Source organism: Macrobrachium nipponense, chromosome 8 (genome assembly GCF_015104395.2).
Source record: "Macrobrachium nipponense isolate FS-2020 chromosome 8, ASM1510439v2, whole genome shotgun sequence".
Taxonomy (NCBI): domain Eukaryota; kingdom Metazoa; phylum Arthropoda; class Malacostraca; order Decapoda; family Palaemonidae; genus Macrobrachium; species Macrobrachium nipponense.
Window position 1 is genome coordinate 65,442,435 of NC_087203.1, and position 18,367 is coordinate 65,460,801.

Here is an 18,367-nt window from a genome sequence, read left to right on the forward strand (position 1 = left end):
TTAACACTAAACGATTTAAATATTGATTTTATGGTTTCAAATCCACGAAAGTAAGGTAAGCTAAGTACAATTTTAGGCATTTCTTTTTCATTAATAGCAACACTATAAAACTTTTTGTGAGCTTTTTGATAACATAAATCAATTATATAAATGAGGTGGGTAGCAGAGACGTCTCCTATCTTTTTTATGTATTCTACTTCTTGGTCAAGATATTGTGGACTTGTGATATGCAAAGTGCGTACGAACATAGAAGAAAAAATTTAAATGGCAGAGTTTCCTTGCAACTTGGATCACAGGACCCAATTATATCCCCATATTCCTGACAGTAAAAACATCTCCTGGGTCTTGGCACGTACTGTTTCACTTTATATCTGTACCATGCTGCTTTAACAAAATTTGGTAATTTAGATGAATGGAAAGTTATTAATAACTTTGGCATAGGACACCATGCCCTATTTACTTTCTTTTTCAGTCTTTCCACCTTCAATACCCCCTGATCTTTAAGCACATCTGTCAGTTCCTCTTCAGCATGAATCCTAAGATGAGAAGTATATAAAATTCCTTAGGTATGATTGAAGGTATCATGTGGTTTACATTCACTCTGAACTCCTTCCAGTAAACTCAGAGATTTCAATTTCTCACTTTCTTCTAAGGATCTAGTCTCTACCAAAAGTTTATTTCTACCATGTGGCAATATCTTAGGTTCCCTCCCACAGCATTTTACAGTATCCCAGTGTACTTAAAAAATATTCATAACTTTATCCTCAAAGATAATAGTGGTACCTCGAGATACGAAATTAATCTGTTCCGAGGTGGCCTTCGTATCATGAGTTTTTCGTATCTTGAACCGTATTTTACATGTATTTGGCTAATCTGTTCCAAGCCCTCCAAAAACACCCCAGTAAATTTCATAATAAAGCTAAATTGACCTATAAACAATGAAATACTACAACAATTTAGACCATTCAATACCTAACTTAAATATGTACTGCTAATATGTAATACATAGTACCTGTAAATAAAGTGTATTAGTGTACATGGTATACAAGAAATACTGTACGTACATACATACGTATGTAGTAAAATGTGGAAGGTTACCTTTCGAGTGAGGCTATCTCCGAAAGTGGAGACAGAGGAGGAGAACAAATGGCAGATACGTACACTTAACTTTATGAAACATAAAAAAATGTCAGGAAAACATAAACTAAACTTTACGAAACACATTAACAAAACTGTAACACTTAACTTTACAAAAAAAAATTAAAATTAAATTTTTTTTTGTCTTTTTTTTATTTTTACATTATTTTTTACTTTTTTATACTTTACATTTTTAATTTAATTTTATTTTTTTTATACAAAATTTCAACTTCACCACTTTCATTTTTCTGTTTTTTCGTAGTATCACTTGGTTCTTCCTTTTTGCTTACTCATACTAAAGGCCTCTTTAAAAAATAACTATCCAAGGAAGATTGCTTCTGCCTGCTTTTGACAATGTTCCTGAAACGACTCAGGCAAACGTCATCGAACTGTGCAAGCATACGACCTGTGTAAGCCTTTTCGGGGTGTCTCTTTTCTACGAATGATTGCACCTTATGAAAAGCAGCTAGAGCATCCTTAATTTCTGCCGATGTCATAGAGTCGTCGTCCTCCTCCTCGCCGCTGCTAGAGAACTCTTCTTGAACGACGTTATGTTACATGGCCTCCAACTCCTTCAGGTCATCCATCGTAAGCTCCTCTTGGTGCTCCTCGAGAAGGTCATTGATGTCGTCCTCGTCGACGACCAGCCCCATGGACTTGCCGAGTGCAACGATCTCGTCAAGATCTGGTTGCGAAACAGTTTCAGGATCGTCAACTGTTCCTGAATCTGCAGCACCAGCTTTGCCCATCGGCATCAGGCCAGAGTTTCCTCCACAAGGAATTCAAGGTTCACCTCGAAACCTCCTGCCAAACTTGGTCGATGAGTTGGATGCATATCACAATATCGAAATGCTCCTTCCAAAATTCACGCAAGGTGAGGTTTGTGGTATCGGTGATGTCGAAACATCTCTTGAAAATATGTTTCGTATACAGCTTCTTGAAGTTCGATATCACTTGCTGGTCCATGGGCTGGAGGAGAGGGGTGGTGTTAGGCGGAAGATAAAGAACCTTGATAGACGAATACTCCGCTAGGATATCTTCCTCAAGGCCAGGAGGGTGAGCAGGGGCATTGTCCAACACCAGCAGACATTTCAGAGGGAGGCGCTTCTCTTCCAAGAATTTCTTCACTGTCGGGCCGAAACACAGATTTTACCCACTCGGTGAACAAAAGTCTCGTTAACCAGGCTTTCGCATTAGCCCTCCACATCACTAGGAGCTTCTCCTTAAGCACTTTGTGGGCCTTGAAGGCTTGAGGAGTCTTCAAATGAAAGACAAGTAGGGCCTTCACCTTGCAATCCCCACTGGCGTTCGAACAAAGTGCGAGCGTAAGCCTGTCTTTCATAGGCTTATGCCCAGGGAGCTTCTTCTCTTCCTGCGTGATGTACGTCCGACAAGGCATTTTTTTTTCCAAAAAAGGCCAGTCTCATCACAGTTGAAGACTTGATGAGAACTGTAGCCTTCGTGGAGAGTCATCTCATCGAACGTCTTAATAAAGGCTTCGGCCGCTTTCGTGTCCGAGCTGGCCGCCTCCCCATGCCGCACCACCGAATGGATGCCAGTCCGTTTACGGAATTTTTCAAACCACCCATGAGAAGCATTGAACTCTGGAGTTGGTATCGATGTCCCTTCTCCTCCGTCGTCTTCGGCCTGGGCAATCAAATCGAAGAAAATAGCGCTGGCCTTGTGGGAGATTGCCGTCTCTGTTATCGTATCGCCAGCGATTTCTTTGTCTTTTATCCAGACAAGAAGCAGCCTTTTCATTTCATCGTGCACGTGGCTCCTCTAGCTGGACAAAATAGTCACGCCCTTGGAAGGTGTAGCTGCTTTGATGACATCCTTCTGCTTAAGGATGGTGCCTATTTTCAACGGATTTCGGCCGTATTCCTTGGCGATCACACTCAATCGCATACCAGTTTTATACTTTTTAATTATCTCCATTTTTGTCTCCAATGAAAGCATCCTCCTCTTTCCGTGAATTTCAACTTTCTTGGGAGCCATGAATACGTATATACTGTACGTAATTATGTTATGTAGTACAGTGGTCCCCCCGTATTCGCGGGGGATGCGTACCAGACCCCCCCGTGAATAGTTAGAACCCGCGAATGTTTGGAACCCCTATAAAAATGCTAAAAACAGCCTATTTTGTTAGTTAAAACTCAAGAAAAACCAAAAAACCCACTAAAAATTTTCATACGTGGTTTTTTTAATAGTTTTATCACAAAAAGTGCATTTTATGATGAAATTCATCAAAAAAAACCCAGGAATTTGTGGATATTTACCATAGAAAAATACCGCGAATCCGCGAATTTTCCGCGAATAATGCAGGGAAACGTTCCCGAGAGAAATCCGCGAATGTGTGAGTCCGCGAATCTGGAGAATGCGAATACGGGGGGTCCACTGTATATGTATGTAGTAAAGTTCTCACACAACACGATAAAGTATACTACAACGAAATCACTAACAAATTTACTTTAATAAACGAAATCGTATAGAACGAACGAATTCCGCGTGCGTACGATACCGATGATGCCGTGAAGTGGCCGAAAGAGCACGCCTCTACGTAGATGCATCATGGGATTCTGGGAGAGATGCTGACCAATAGGAGAGAAGGATCTTATGGCGGTGACTAGCATCAGGAACCAATGGGAGAGTGAGAGGATGGTGGCGAGTCTACTCAGTTGGCGGCGCGCAAGTTTTAAAATTGTTATTGGTGGTCCGGGCAAATCTCGGACTTAACAGCAACAACCTTTCGTATCTTGAACAATTTTCGTATGTAGAGCCACAAAAATCTTCGTATTTGGTTTCGTATCTCGAGTTTTTCATAAGTTGAGCCTTTCGTATCTCGAGGTACCACCGTACGTAGTTAGATATTTATCAAATTTATTGTGAAGTTCCCTTTTTTCATGTGAATTGTTATTGCTTTTACTACATACATACAGTAATATTTTAACTCTCTTCTCCTTCTCTCCTCAACATATCAACACTTCTTTGTTTAGTCTCAAGTCAGATGGGCGTGCGACGTCACTGCGGTTACGTAGAATTGTATACATCTTTTATGCTAAATTTTATATTGAAAGCTAAATTTTTATATTAAATGCATTACACTTTTATTTTGTTGAATATGTTTATCATTATACTATATATTGTAAATGAAAAAAAAATTAATACAGTTTTTCTTATAGGACGTAGTAAGTCATCAAATACAAGTATAAAGTAGATAATTAGTCAGTTCGAAGCACGAGCATTTGTCCAAGAAAAAATACGAAATTTTCTTGAAAAGTTCGTTCAAAAAATGGAAAGTTCGACATAAATGTTCGACAAATGAGGTAACACTGTACTATTGGTGATTTGGCCAAAGGTGGGCCTCCTTTAAAGGGAATGACATAACCTTGCTGCAACACTTTGACTACCCAAGGTTCTGCTCCTCTCAAACTCCATTCCCTCCAAAAAAGGCCCAACCTGGCTCCTACAGGTACACGAAGGATGTGCTGCCCACTTCTTGCTTGTAGACCTGGTTGGAGGTCTCAGGTTAGTACAGGGTTTTTGCTGGCCTCTCTGTCTTGCTCCATGAAAAGCTTGGGGTTAAAGAGTTGAAAAAGACCTATTAAGTTCAGGTTGAAGTTCCTTTGGACGCTTCGACAAAATCTGACGCACTAATTCTTGCAGGAAGAGGTGTATCTTATCTAGTGGGGCAAAAAGCAAAGCTGACTTCTGTGTTGTGGTCACGCCTTTAGTAGCGAAGGAACACTACAAATCCCTCATTTTCAGAATACATAACGAGAAGAGAGATGCTAACTCCGCCGATTTGTCTCTAATGGCCTTTTCTGCACATGACAAGACCCCAACAAGTCTGCTGCAACGTCTTCTGCAATCGTCGGGTAAGGAGCTATACTCTTCTAAAACTTTGAATATACTCTTAGTAAGGTGATCCATTTCCGAGGACGAGAGCATAACTTTAGCTGATGAAAAGGCCGAACGCCTAGCATAGAGTCAATGTGACCCGAGAAGTCCCCCTGGGAGAAGGCAGATACACTCAAGGAATGAGCTTCCCTGTTATCGTAGGAATGGTAATTCTTTATCAGCTTGCCAAGAGGGAAAGCAAAAGAAGCTTTGCCCATCTCTCACTCTGAAGCTAACCACGAGTCCACATCTCTCAAAACCTTTGTTGACAAAGACAGAACCAACTTGGATAAGGCCAAAGTGTCTGAAGCGGGTTTCCTTATCAGGAAAGTTGAAGCCAGAGATACTGGAGCCACAGGAGAAAAAAAATCCGCAAAGTTGTTGAGAAAATATCTTAAGTATGAAGACGAAGGAATTGTATCCTGTTCCTCCTCTTCCTCATATGAAGAGATAGGCAATAAAGCTGTCTTTTCCATTTGGGAAGGTGTTGGAGCTTTCTTCAATAGACATGATGTCAAACAACTGTTGTTTAAGAAGAGCGAGTGAAGGGTCGGGAGTCGAAGAATATGATCGAGAGCGAGGTGAAACCGCTTTTAACTCAGCTGTTGGGGAAGACGGGCACATCGCAACTGGTGCTGATCGTTCAGCCGAATGAGAGCACTGCACCATATCGGGCGAATCGCATCCAGGAGTCCGAGGTAGTTCCAAGATATAGTTCTGGAATTTGAGACCAATGAAACTTGCCCCAAAGAATCTGTCTTACAGTTTAGCAGATACATACTGCCGATCCATACAAGGGAACAACTCCGGGCTGTCCCAAACAGACTGAGGATGAGGAGCTGACAAAGCGGGAGGCAACATCGCCTAGCTCACGAAGGTTGGGGACTGAAGACGTCCTCTTTCGTCCTCTTAGAAGGAGGAGGCAGCTTATCGACATCCTTGGATCGCCTCTTGAGGGGGAGCGACAACATATCTTGAAAGCACTCACGATGACTCTTGCTGGGAGTCGAGCTGTCTGGCTCCGATGACAGATCATGGACACCAAAAGAGACGCCTTTCCAGTGGCGCTCTGTTGAAACCTGGGGATCACGAGCAGGTTTGACCGAGGGAGTGACTGCCTGGAGGGAAACCCCCTGGCCTCCCTTCGACCTCCGGTATGTCTTCTCCCCAGTGTGGGGAAGTAGGAGCATCGGTGGGTTGGACAGCCACCTCCTCTACACAATCACTATGCACTGCACTAACACTAGATTGATTGCCTTTTTCCATTAAGGCTTTAACAGAAGCGCCAAGTTCTATCATTGCACTCGCTAAGAATTTGAACTTCTTATTGAATTTTGACTCGAGACTAGCAGATGTTGGGATCATGAGCAATTGAACCTGGAATAGGAGTTAGTGACACAGGAGCAGGAGGAGAAATGATTGGAGAATCAACAGGAATTACAATTGAAACAATCATGTTATCCAATACCAATTCACCAGCTTGAACATTAGCTAAACTAGATCTAATTTCTGCCCTAGCAGTTGCTTTCCTTTTTCTGTCCTTATCCATCTTGTCATGATGGGACATAAAAATTGTCCATTTCTTGTCATCCCATTCACAATATTCAGCACAAGTATTTTCTTTCTTGCATTCTTGACCTCTACATTTACTACTTCTGGTATGTGGATCATAGCAAGATTTAGTTAATCTGATCTTACAACCATCTGCACAAAACCTAACACTAGCTGTGCTAGAGTCTGACATATTGGCAAGAATGCGCTAACGCAAAACAAGACAGACTACTTCACCACGAACTTCGAACTCAACACAATATGTTGAAAAAAGGCTGCCTGAAATCACCAATGTTCACCGAGAGCCACCAGAAAATGAATTGAAGCTCTCTGCCAGGTTGTTACCTATATATAAGCCCCAGTAGTGGGCAGGGCATTCCAACTACACCGTGACCGGAACTAGCACTACCGTTAATTTTCAATTGTTAGGCTGCTGTAGGTAGGAAGCTCTAAGCTATACAATTATGTACTGGGTAAGTTCCATATACAAAATGTTTAATTAATAAGAAAGAAAATATTAGTTTTTAAGTCTTGCTAGAAGTGACTTTCAAGTTGATATTTAGTTAATGCATTCTTTAATTGGAGCAATATTTTCTTTTATCTAGAAATAATTACCCAAGTTGATAATTCAGTATAACCAAATAGTTTATATGCAAGTAAAGATCAATCATAACCTAACTAACCATTCATTGAAGAACTCATTCAAATTGTGATGTATTTTTCTTACTTCACTGATACTTAGTGCCTTTCCCATCACTATGCATAAATTAGATAAGAAATACATACTTTGGTCTGACATTAAAATATTGGTGCAAATAAGGGATTTTGACGAAGGAAAAATCTATTTCTGGGCGATTGGCTCGTGTCGCCCTATGAAAGGATCCTTAATATCATTCTTTCTAGGTAAAATTAATCTAAAAATTTACCAGAGAAAAACAAAACTTAAGAAAATGTCAGTAAAACTACTCGCTCACTCTTAAAAAGAAGTGTCGGTATGATAATAGGGCGAGTGTGGAACACTACCACGAGACAATCACCAATTAGAACTTCCAATCAGAATCCCCCCAAGAGAGAGCTGATACCAACGGGCGATGCAGCCGCTACTACTACTACTAGAGGACGCCACGGACAGCAGCGCCCCTAGCGGACATCCTTAATCTAAAAAACATCTTGTCCTGCAAGGGGGGGAACAAACCATAAAGGGGGGGAGGGGGGGTTTCATAGGGCGACACGAGCCAATCACCCAGAAATAGATTTTTCCTTCGTCAAAATCCCTTTTCTGGGCTCAGCTCGTGTCGGCCTATGAAAGAGTACCAGAGAAACAGACAAGATGGGAAAAAAAGGGAACAATGAAAAGCAGTGTAAAATGATGGATATAATATAAGTAAATCAATTACAGCATACAAACTAAGCACTTAAACTAACTTATACTAAACAGTAAAACAATAGAACGTTAGTAATCTTAAAGTACTTAAATGGTATTAAAGTAAATTACAGTGATGCATGTAATATAAACAAAAAGGGATTTACTTAACATATTTACAAAATATACAAACTCATTGTGTCCTACCCTAGCATAAAAATAAGGGTAGGTACACTGAAGTCCATCATTAATACAAGTATGGCAAAATATATCAAACACATTGTGTCCTACCCTAGCATAAAAATAAGGGTAGGTACACTGAAGTACATTATCAGTACAAGTGTGGATGTCCCTAGCAAAAAATAAGGGACAATCCACTATATGATTCAGCGGCTAAGGCTATGATATTCGAGTAGCCTGGCGATAGGGTGAGGCATGTTGGATGATGTAGGTAGAAAGGAGACCTGGATCTATACTACAACTACTATACAGTATCAGGGGAAACAATGTTTCCCGCTGCAACTGCTGAAAACTTTAAAGATTCCAAGGACTTTAGATAATGCCGTTTAAAGACTGTCGGGATTTCCATCCAGTATACTTTCTAAGATCCTCAAAGTTCATATGTTGAAAATAATTAATTGAGGTGGCTACTCCCCTGATATCATGTCTTTGGGAATGACTCAGGGTTGGCTTGCTTAATGAAGTAAAGGATTTGTTGTCTAATACCTTTTACTGACAAAGTACCACCTTTTTCTCTCATGAAGAGAGCACCTGAGGATCTTGAAGAAGTACAAGATAGAAAGGCTCTAAGAGTTGATACTGGGCAGAGAGAAGGATCCTGTGGAAGTGGGATAACCTTCCAAGGAGCCCACCTTGCAAGAGGATCCTCATTTTTGGCTAAAAAGCTACGATCCGGAGCAAGTAGAACTTCTCCTGATGGGAGGAATTCCACATGACCCGCATCCCTGGATAGAGCCGACAGTTCTGAAATTCTAGCTCCTGAGGCTAGGCTTAATAAGAATAATGTCTTCCTCAGGAGCATTATGAATGTACAAGATGAGTTGTCAGTATCTGAAGCTAGTTTGAGGACATCATTTAAGAACCATGAAACTGTAGTAGGCCTCTGAGAAGGTCTAAGTCTAGCACAGGCTTTAGGGATAGATGTGAAATAAGATTCAGTCAGATCTATCTGAAAACCTACTTGAAAGATTTTCTTCAAAGCCGATTTATGAGTGGTAATAGTGCTAGCTGCTAAACCTTTTTCAAAAACAAGGATCTGAAAAAGGATATAGCCAGATTAACTGTCATGGTTGTAGTGTTCGATTCTCTCAAGAAAGATGCTAATTTTTTAACAGCTGAGTCATATTGTCTAATGGTTGACTCTCTCTTATCTGATTCTAGGAAGAGAATATTCTGTGGATCAATATCAGCATCTTTATTAGCCGCAAACTTCATGAAGTCCATAAAGTTAGGGTCTGGAGAATTCCTGAGGAAGCGAACACAGTCCTCATTTGTACTGATTGTGATAGCTTGGGATTGGGGATCCGTTGAGGTCGGAGACCCAATTCCAGAAGAAGAGGATACCAGTTGCTCTTGGGCCAGTCCGGTGCAATCAGAGCTACTATCCCTTTGAAAGACCTTAGTTTGCTTAGGACTTTCAAGAGAAGATTCACTGGAGGAAAAACATAAATTCTCCTCCACTGATTCCAATCCAACGACAGGGCGTCCGTGGCATAAGCCAGAGGGTCCAGGTTGGGGCCACATAGCAAGGGAGCTTGTGGTTCGCTTGTGAGGCGAAGAGATCCACTTGGAGACCTGGGACTCTCAGGCTTACCCACTGGAATGACCCGTCGTCTAGAGACCACTCTGATTCCAGAGGAACTGACCGGGACAGGGCGGTCTGCTATCACATTCCTTACTCCTGCCAGTTGAGTGGCAGACAGATGCCATTTGTGTTTGTTTGCTAATGCAAAGATGGCTATCATGACATGATTCACATGCTTGGATTTGGACCCTCCTCTGTTGATGCAATGAACTACACTGCACTGTCCAAAACTAGCCTTAGATTGAGACTTCTTCGGGGGAAGCAGTCTCTTCAGAGTAAGAAATACTGCCATTGCTTCCAACACGTTTATGTGGAGCTGGCGAAATTGAACTGACCAAGTCCCCTGAACCTGTTTGAACTGAGAGTATCCCCCCCACCCGGACAGGGATGCATCCGTGTGAATGGTTAACACTGGAAGGGGATATTGAAGGGGTACTTTCTTGGCTAAGTTCTTTACTTTTGACCAAGGCCGTAGTTGATTGCGGAGGATCTGTGGGATTACTGACAACTTGTCTCGATATTTGGAGTTTGCTCTTGACCGCCAAATTCGATTTATACCTTTCAGCCTTGCCTTCAGAAGGATATCTGTTACCGAAGCAAACTGAAGGGACCCTAGGATTCTCTCCTGGTTTCTCCTTGACGTTTGTTTGCATTTGAGAAATTGCCTGACAGATTTTGCTATTTCCTTCCGTTTGGCCACTGGAATTGACAGATTGTGGGAAGACAAATCCCATTGGATTCCTAGCCACTGAAAACGAGATCCGGAGTAAGTCTGGATTTCGTTTTGTTTATCTGGAACCCCAGATGTTCCAGAAAGTGAACTACCTTTTTGGTGGCTTTGAGACATTCCTCGACTGTTGGTGCCCAGATCAACCAATCGTCGAGGTATGCTGCTACCATGATTCCCTGAGCTCTCAATTGTGTACAACCACTTCTGCTATTTTTGTGAATACCCTGGGGGCTACATTCAGACCGAAGGGCATCACTTTGAATGAGAATGTTTGATTTCCTAGCCTGAATCCTAGGAATGGGCGGAAGTGCCTGGCTATAGGGATATGATAGTATGCGTCTGTAAGATCGATGGAGCATGTGACGGCTCCACGCGGAAGTAAGGTCCTTACTTGCGAGAGGGTAAGCATCTTGAACTTGTCGCAACGAATGAAAGAGTTTAGCTTTGACAAGTCTAAGATTACCCTTCTTTTTGTTGAGCCTTTCTTTGGCACGCTGAATAAGCGACCTTGAAATTTTAGATGCTTGACTCTCGCAATAGCTCCTTTCTGAAGGAGTTCTTCCGGGCGTAATCTGTCAATCCTCTGACGGTATCTGGTGGAATGATTTGATTGGAGGAGGATCTTTGATCCAACTCCAGCCCAATCCTTTGGACACTATGCTCTGTGCCCAATTGCTGAACCCCCACCTGTGGCGGAAGAGGAACAGCCTCCCTCCTCCTACCTGGGGAGCCTCATTGTTGATGGGCGGGTTGGCCACCACGCCCTCCTCTGAACTGCCTGCTCCTTGTCGCCCTTCCTGCGCCACGCTGACGAAAGTAACCTCTCGCCCTACCTCTCGGCTGTTTGTAGCCTTGAGCCTCATATGTAGGGTTTGAAGGCGCGGAGATAGCGTAGGAGGTGGATGGCTGTGATTGAGGGGACAACAGGAGGATGGGCTGGTTCTGCTTCGAACTAGCAGGTTGTCCTTGTTGGGTAACCGGGACCGCCTGCACAAATTGCTGCTGTTGCTGGTGTTTCTGATATGGCTGGAACCTCTTACCAGCCTTCTTCGGTTTCTTACCAGCAGTGGGAACGGACTCTTGTTTCCTCTTCGAGGAAATACCCCACCTAGCTCTAAGGCTCTGGTTGAGCCTAGCAGCTTCGTGGTGTACTTCGTTGACAGCGGACTCTGGGAAGAGATCCGCTCCCCACATGCTAGAGGCCAAGAGTCTATTCGGCTCATGCCTAATAGTACACTCTTGTAGAACATGCTTTCGGCAGTTCCTCCTAGCCTGGAAGAAGTCAAAAGCGTCCGTTAGTACCGTCTGGAACTGAGATTTCGCCAAAATCTTGAACAGCGGTTCCGTAGCATAAGAGAGGGCAGCCATTTCCGTAATTATAAGGGAATTGAGGGACCTGCCAAACCTGGTTCGCGCATCAAACTCTGCCTGGATTAGGGAATCCGGCAGCCTTGGTAGCTTCTCGCCGAACTGGTCCATGGCGCAGTCCGGTTTGAGCTTACCAAGCGTGAACGTAGCTGGCAAGTTCTCCCACAATTCTCCGAAAGCCGGGAAGAGCGGAGAAGTAGACTCCGCCTCCCTCAACTGTGGGATGGGCTCATCCTTGAGGACTGCCTGAAGGGACTTCTCCACTAATTTCGTGGCGAACGGAAGAGAAACCTCCTCTTCCGTCGCGAAAATAGTGAAGGGACTCTTGTAGGCCTGGAGTTTAGTGTTCGTACACTCCCAGTCCTCAAGGCAGTGAACCCATTCCCGCTGAGCATGATCTCTACTATATAGGACCGACTCTCTAAGAGATCTTGTCTTCCCTAGTCAGAGCCGTTACGGTCAGCCTAGCATAACGATGAAAGGCTGCGTCAGACCTGGAGGGTAAAACTCGAAGTCCTCAATCCTTCGAGTTCCACACTCCGGGATAGAGGTCATCCCATCCTTGAAAGGAGCGTAGGCAGCTACTCTCCATGGGTTCTCCATGGAGAAAGCTGGCAGAGAGTCGTATGGCGGGAGTTGGAGAATCCCAGTGCTTGGCGCTGGGAGACTGGAAGAGGAACCTGAGATAGCCCGGCTACTCGGTCCTCATTTTCTCTAACCCTGTTAGAGAGGTCTTGTATCGACTGGCCTGATTGAGACAGAGTGCTCGACAACTGTGCGAACATCTGCTCGAATCTCGTCCCCAGGGCGGAGACTTGCGAGCCAACCAGCTCGCCCACTGTTGCATCACCACTGCTGAGAAAGCAGAGGGATCAAAGGTGCTAGGCCCTGCTCCTCCTACCGGCGTAGCCGGAGTGGAAGCGGTGGAGGCGGAGAAGGCACTGGCTCGGCGGGAGCGCGAGCCTTCTCCTTAGAAGCCTTGCTTCTGGAGCTCTTTGAGTGAGAAGAGCTCGGCTTCGCTTTCACCGCATCGGCGTAGGAAGGTCGACGACTTCCTAGCCGAAGAAGACGAAGACGACTTCCTCGAAGTTGTCTTGGCCAGAGTCTTCGGTTCTCTCTGTCCCTTCACCTTTGGGGGTACAGAGAGAGCGGGAGAGCGGGTAGGGATCTCAGATCCACAAAGCCTTGGAATGAAGCACTCGAAGAAGGGACAGGAGAAGATCCAGGAGCACCCAAGGAAAGACCTTGGGCGCCCGACACACCTACCTCAACCAACAAATCCTCCACCCCTACCGCCATGGGCTCGATGTTAAGGTCCAGGGCAGCGACGTCCGGGACCGACTCCTGGGAGGCTACGACCCCAAAGGATGCTGGAGGTCTTTGCTGGATGGAGGCTATCAGAGGGGCAGCGGACAAGGGGTCAACGTAACCGGTCGACTTGCCCGCAGGGAAGATCTGGACGGCCAGCTTCTTATCAAGAATGTAGGGCTGGCCTTTGGCGGCGTTCTTCCCGAAGCCGCCCACCCACGCTTTCAGGGTGGCGAGGGCGACTTCCCTCACACCAGTAGCCTGAAAGAAAGGCGAGATTAGCTTCCAGTGGCGGAACGGGGTTAACAAACTTATGACTAAGAGTTGTTAGTAAAATGATAAGGAAGCCTATAACGGATTACACCCCCATCTCCCAGCTGACCGACCAGGTCGTAGCAGATGGCGCAGGCTTCTGGGTGCCAGACGATCATCTCATTGTTATGACATGGCACATGGGGCGTGAGACCTGCACTCATCGTGGCCGCAGGGGTCGTACAACGTCGCGTTGCACGCTGGGACCTGACAGTTGGTAGCCTGTAAGTGGAAAGATACATGAGTACCAGGTAAACACTTACAGTCTAACAGATGCTCCGCTGGTGCCGGAGCGATAAAGTTAGATTAAACCAGAGCCCCGCCAAAATACGTGTGGTAACCAGGTTGGTTGTGTGCCCTAGGCTATAGCTCCGCTGATGGCGGGGACACAAAAGGGAACCAACCAGGAGTGGTGGTAAATGGAAACCACGACGGAAAATGGCGGGGATGGTAGATAAAAATAATCATATTACACAATTCATTGTAAAATTAGGGTATATCCTTAAAATAATAATAATAATAATAATAATACAAACCTCCCTCCGCCCGTCTACTAGAAGAGTGCGCGGGTAAGAAGCAAGCTCCCTTCCGGTAGCGGGGGAGAGATGTAAGGATATAGTAGGCAAGCAACCGACCACTAGTGGTGCCCACCCCGCCCGCTAGCGGAGCCAGTAATCTATAACCAAAGGTGCCCCGGCTGCGACGGAAGGCTCCTTTCGTATAGCGAGGGAGGTGGCTGAGCAACTGGGGAGGGGGGGAGGAAGGTCTCGGTGTAACACGGCGGGAGTGAGAGAGGGGGGGGGGAGGGATGGCCTACTCCTCCCCGCCTCACCGACTACCCGCATGGAGACCCGGTACCTCATGAGTGGTCGCCCTATACCCCCCGCTGGGAGGAACCCCTGGCCGCCTCAGAGTAGGAGTGAGAGAAGGCAACTGAGGTTGTCATGACAACCAAGGGGTCCCCCAGCTCCTCCCTATACCAGAAGGGGAGGGCGGGGGCAGGGTAAGGTGCGATGGAACACGTGACCGCAAGTGGCCTAGGCCGCGAGCAACACAACCGTGAGAGGGCCACGTGAACCAGGCTGTACCAATACAAGGAACAAGCACCTAGGCTAGCCTAAACACCCTAAATATAATAAAATATACATCGAAAAGATGGAAAAGACACTTTAGTAAAAGAGAAAGAAGCCCAGGAGGAGGCAGACTGTTCCAAGAAACAGAAGCCTACTCAGAGCCAGCGATAGCCGATGAAGAGCAAGAGCCGGGATGCTGGCCGGAATAATAATAATTAGCCCTAAATACCAAACTAAGAGAAATGGTAGGAGGGCTGAACTAGCTAAAACTCGATGTAAAAACAATGAACGTAATATAGTAAGCCCATAAGTATAAGAAGTCCAGTATGGAGGACCGGGAATTCTTACGAGGCAGCATGGCGCCGCCACGAGACAACCGGGGAACCGTATATGACCTATTTAAGAGGAAAATACTGGTACCCGGAAGATAAAAATGTGGTAAAATATTACTTATGAGTTACTTAACTTAGCCGTGGCAATAGCAGAGCGTTTCCATGGTAGATGATAGAGATAAATCCAGAAATAGCACAGCACAAGGAAAAAATTGCGTCTTGACGCTAGCGCTAAAAATTAAGGATGTCCGCTAGGGGCGCTGCTGTCCGTGGCGTCCTCTAGTAGTTAGTAGTAGCGGCTGCATCGCCCGTTGGTATCAGCTCTCTCTTGGGGGGATTCTGATTGGAAGTTCTAATTGGTGATTGTCTCGTGGTAGTGTTCCACACTCGCCCCTATTACCATACTGACACTTCTTTTTAAGAGTGAGCGAGTCAGTTTTACTGACATTTTCTTAATTTTGTTTTTCTCTGGTAATTTTAGATTAATTTTACCTAGAAGGAATGATATTAAGGATCCTTTCATAGGCCGACACGAGCTGAGCCCAGAAAGTATTGGAACTGCTACTTTCGAAGTCTATGTGCCATTTATGAAAAACAACTTGCCATTTTTTGGCAGTTTCTTATTATAGAAAAATAGTACTTATATCAGTTTTAGCATGCTGTATTTTAATGTGAATGTACTGTATAGAAAATCAGTGTTAATATGCCATATCTAATTTTCTTACATTGTCGTAAAGATATTTCATGTTTATTTTTTCTCGTCAAGGAATTTTGGTATTCATAAGTATGTATTTGTATCATAAGTACACAACATGCATAAACTAGCTGATACCCAGTTAGTCAGCTTTCCTGCTTAACTTGTCAAACATTTTTTTTATTAATGATCCATCTTGGGTATAGTACACTATCTTAGCAAAGTTTAATTGTTGTGCATGTCATAGTTTTTTTAAGAAGCTCTGTGCAGACCTTTTTAACATAAAATTCTTAGTTGTCTTTACTGAAACATATGATATCAATGAACTATTCATCTGGTGACCTAAAACTGTAAGAGTTACTGAATTAGTCATAAAAGTTTTTAAGAGGTGCAAGTTCCATCAAAGAACCATGTATGTAATAAACCTTATGCTATATGTACTTGGTAAATTGGAACACTACAAGGGATGTTGGATTAATGACAACTAATTCTATTTACAGATGCAAGTAACACCTGTGAACTATACAGATGGTAAACTTGAACCATACAAGAGCTACTGGGTTAGTAATGATAACACTCCAGCCATGGCAAACAATCCAAGAAAGCAGTTCAGTGTTGATGACCTTGATGATCCAACTAAGTTTCCCTTACAAAACAAACAAGATGCTGAACCAGATTCTTGGTTGCGCTTTGTTCCTACTTCAAGAGGTGAAGATGTTGCACAACTGACAGTACCTTTCTTTGATGCCCAGAATGTTTCTCCTTCACCTAGCTCTTGGCTTTCTGGAATTGAGATCTTCCACAAAGGACAACCAGGTTCCGGTGGTTTTTTAGGTCTCAAAGTGTACACCTACGATGTGACCCAACATATGGAAACTTCGAGAGATGGTACGGAAACTGTCAATTTGCCACCAGTTCCCTCAGTATAACTTCCTAATTCTTTGCAAAGTACAAGATAAAAATTTGATGTTTTATCATGAGTCATAGATAGCACTATTTTGGAATTACAATACATATCATGTTTGGAATTCATGTTAAGAATGTACCGATCATTATAATATCCCTGTGTATTTTCATGTTAGAAGTAAGCATTTTTTGGTAAACAACATTTTAACAGTCACATGCATGCTGTTTTTATGTAAACTGCAATGTAAAGTGTATTACTGTATATACTAAAAATATTATTATAAATATTTGATTTTGGGTGTTTTCTTCTATGACAATTTGTGGTACTTTGCACATCAATTTTTGTTTTTGTTTTTTACAAATTGGGAATGCTAAAAATATAACTTAATTATGATTTTCAATCTAAATGAATAATCTCCCATTAAAGCTGGGTAAAGATTACAGGTTTTTATTTGCTTAAATTGCATGATGCATATAGCTTTTTTGTGCATTATTACTCTTTAATCACACATTAAAGCTACAGGCGATTCTTGCTTCTTTTTCACGTAGTAGACTGCAATACTTGTATTAGTCTTTCAAGCAAAAGACTAATTTTTTTCTCTAAGTCACTTTCAATGAACAACCACATTTGCATTTTTCCATAAAGTTCACAACTCATGATATATTTAAAATGATTATTCCAGTTGCCTAAAGTATTAACATAATAGTAAGAGCAGTATTACATACACATGTTCTTCATAACTATATCAGTGTGTTCACTAAGAAACTTGGTAGATTTAATGTAATTGAGAAAATTAATCCCCAAATTTGTTTTTATACAAAAATGAGTAAAATTACTCCTTAAATAGTTATTTTCCATTCCTTTGACTATCACTGGCTGTTGGTAGTAAAGTCCAGGCATACTAATATGTAACAGAAACTGTCTTTAAATTGATATTTGGTATCCATCACCTTAATAGAGTGGCTTTAAAATTAATAGTAACTTAAGTGAGTAACTCGCACCTCTTATATTAATTCTTCTGGTGGAGAGGCTTGTTGCAGGACCAATCATACAATTTTCTTGAATGCTGAAATGATCGTAGAAGGGCTTACAAGCGCAAACACAATATACTTAAAAATACAATTGGCATAAAACCCTAAGTATGATTTTATGCAATAAGATTATGATAGGATTAATATTCATACTGTAGAAACCTCTCACTGGAATTAAAGTACTAACTAATTACTCAGTGAATCACTTATGATCTTACAAAGGAAGTGGTATGGGATTATTTATTTTATATATATATATATATATATATATATATATATTATATATATATATATAGATCTATATATATATATATATATATATATATATATATATATATATATATATAATATATATATATAATATAGTTAGTACTTTAATTCCAGTGAGAGGTTTCTACAGTATGAATATTAATCCTAACATAATCTTATTGCATAAAACCATACTTAGGGTTTTATGCCAATTATATTTTTAAGTATATTGTGTTTGCGCTTGTAAACCCTTCTACGATCATTTTACATTCAAGAAAATTGTATGATCAGTCCTGCAACAAGCCTCTCCACCAGAAGAATGGGCTCTTAAATAAGTAATTACCTACCACTGAAGGTGAAGAGCATCTGGTGAAACTAATTAAGAAAAATCCCAGTCACAGAGTCTCCATTCCCTTTATTCATTTTGCCTAATATGTAGTATTATTGGTAAAATATTAGCCTAACACTAACCCTCTCATGGAGAAATATATTAAGTAAAGACTGCATGTACAAAAAATATTCAATTCCAATGGCTAATTACAGTGCTCCCCCATTTTTACACAGGAATAGGTTCCAGAACTACTGCA

At 42.6% G+C, this 18,367-nt stretch overlaps 1 protein-coding gene across 4 annotated transcripts in view; it reads left to right on the plus strand.

The window, feature by feature from the left end:
• Positions 1–18,367, plus strand: part of LOC135222808 (uncharacterized) — a 271,962-nt gene that overhangs the window by 149,732 nt on the left and 103,863 nt on the right. For all 4 annotated transcript variants that reach the window (XM_064261110.1, XM_064261111.1, XM_064261112.1 and 1 more), the window contains one exon: positions 16,094–16,481. In XM_064261110.1, coding sequence (XP_064117180.1) covers positions 16,094–16,481 — 388 coding nt within the window. The remainder of the gene's footprint in view (positions 1–16,093; positions 16,482–18,367) is intronic.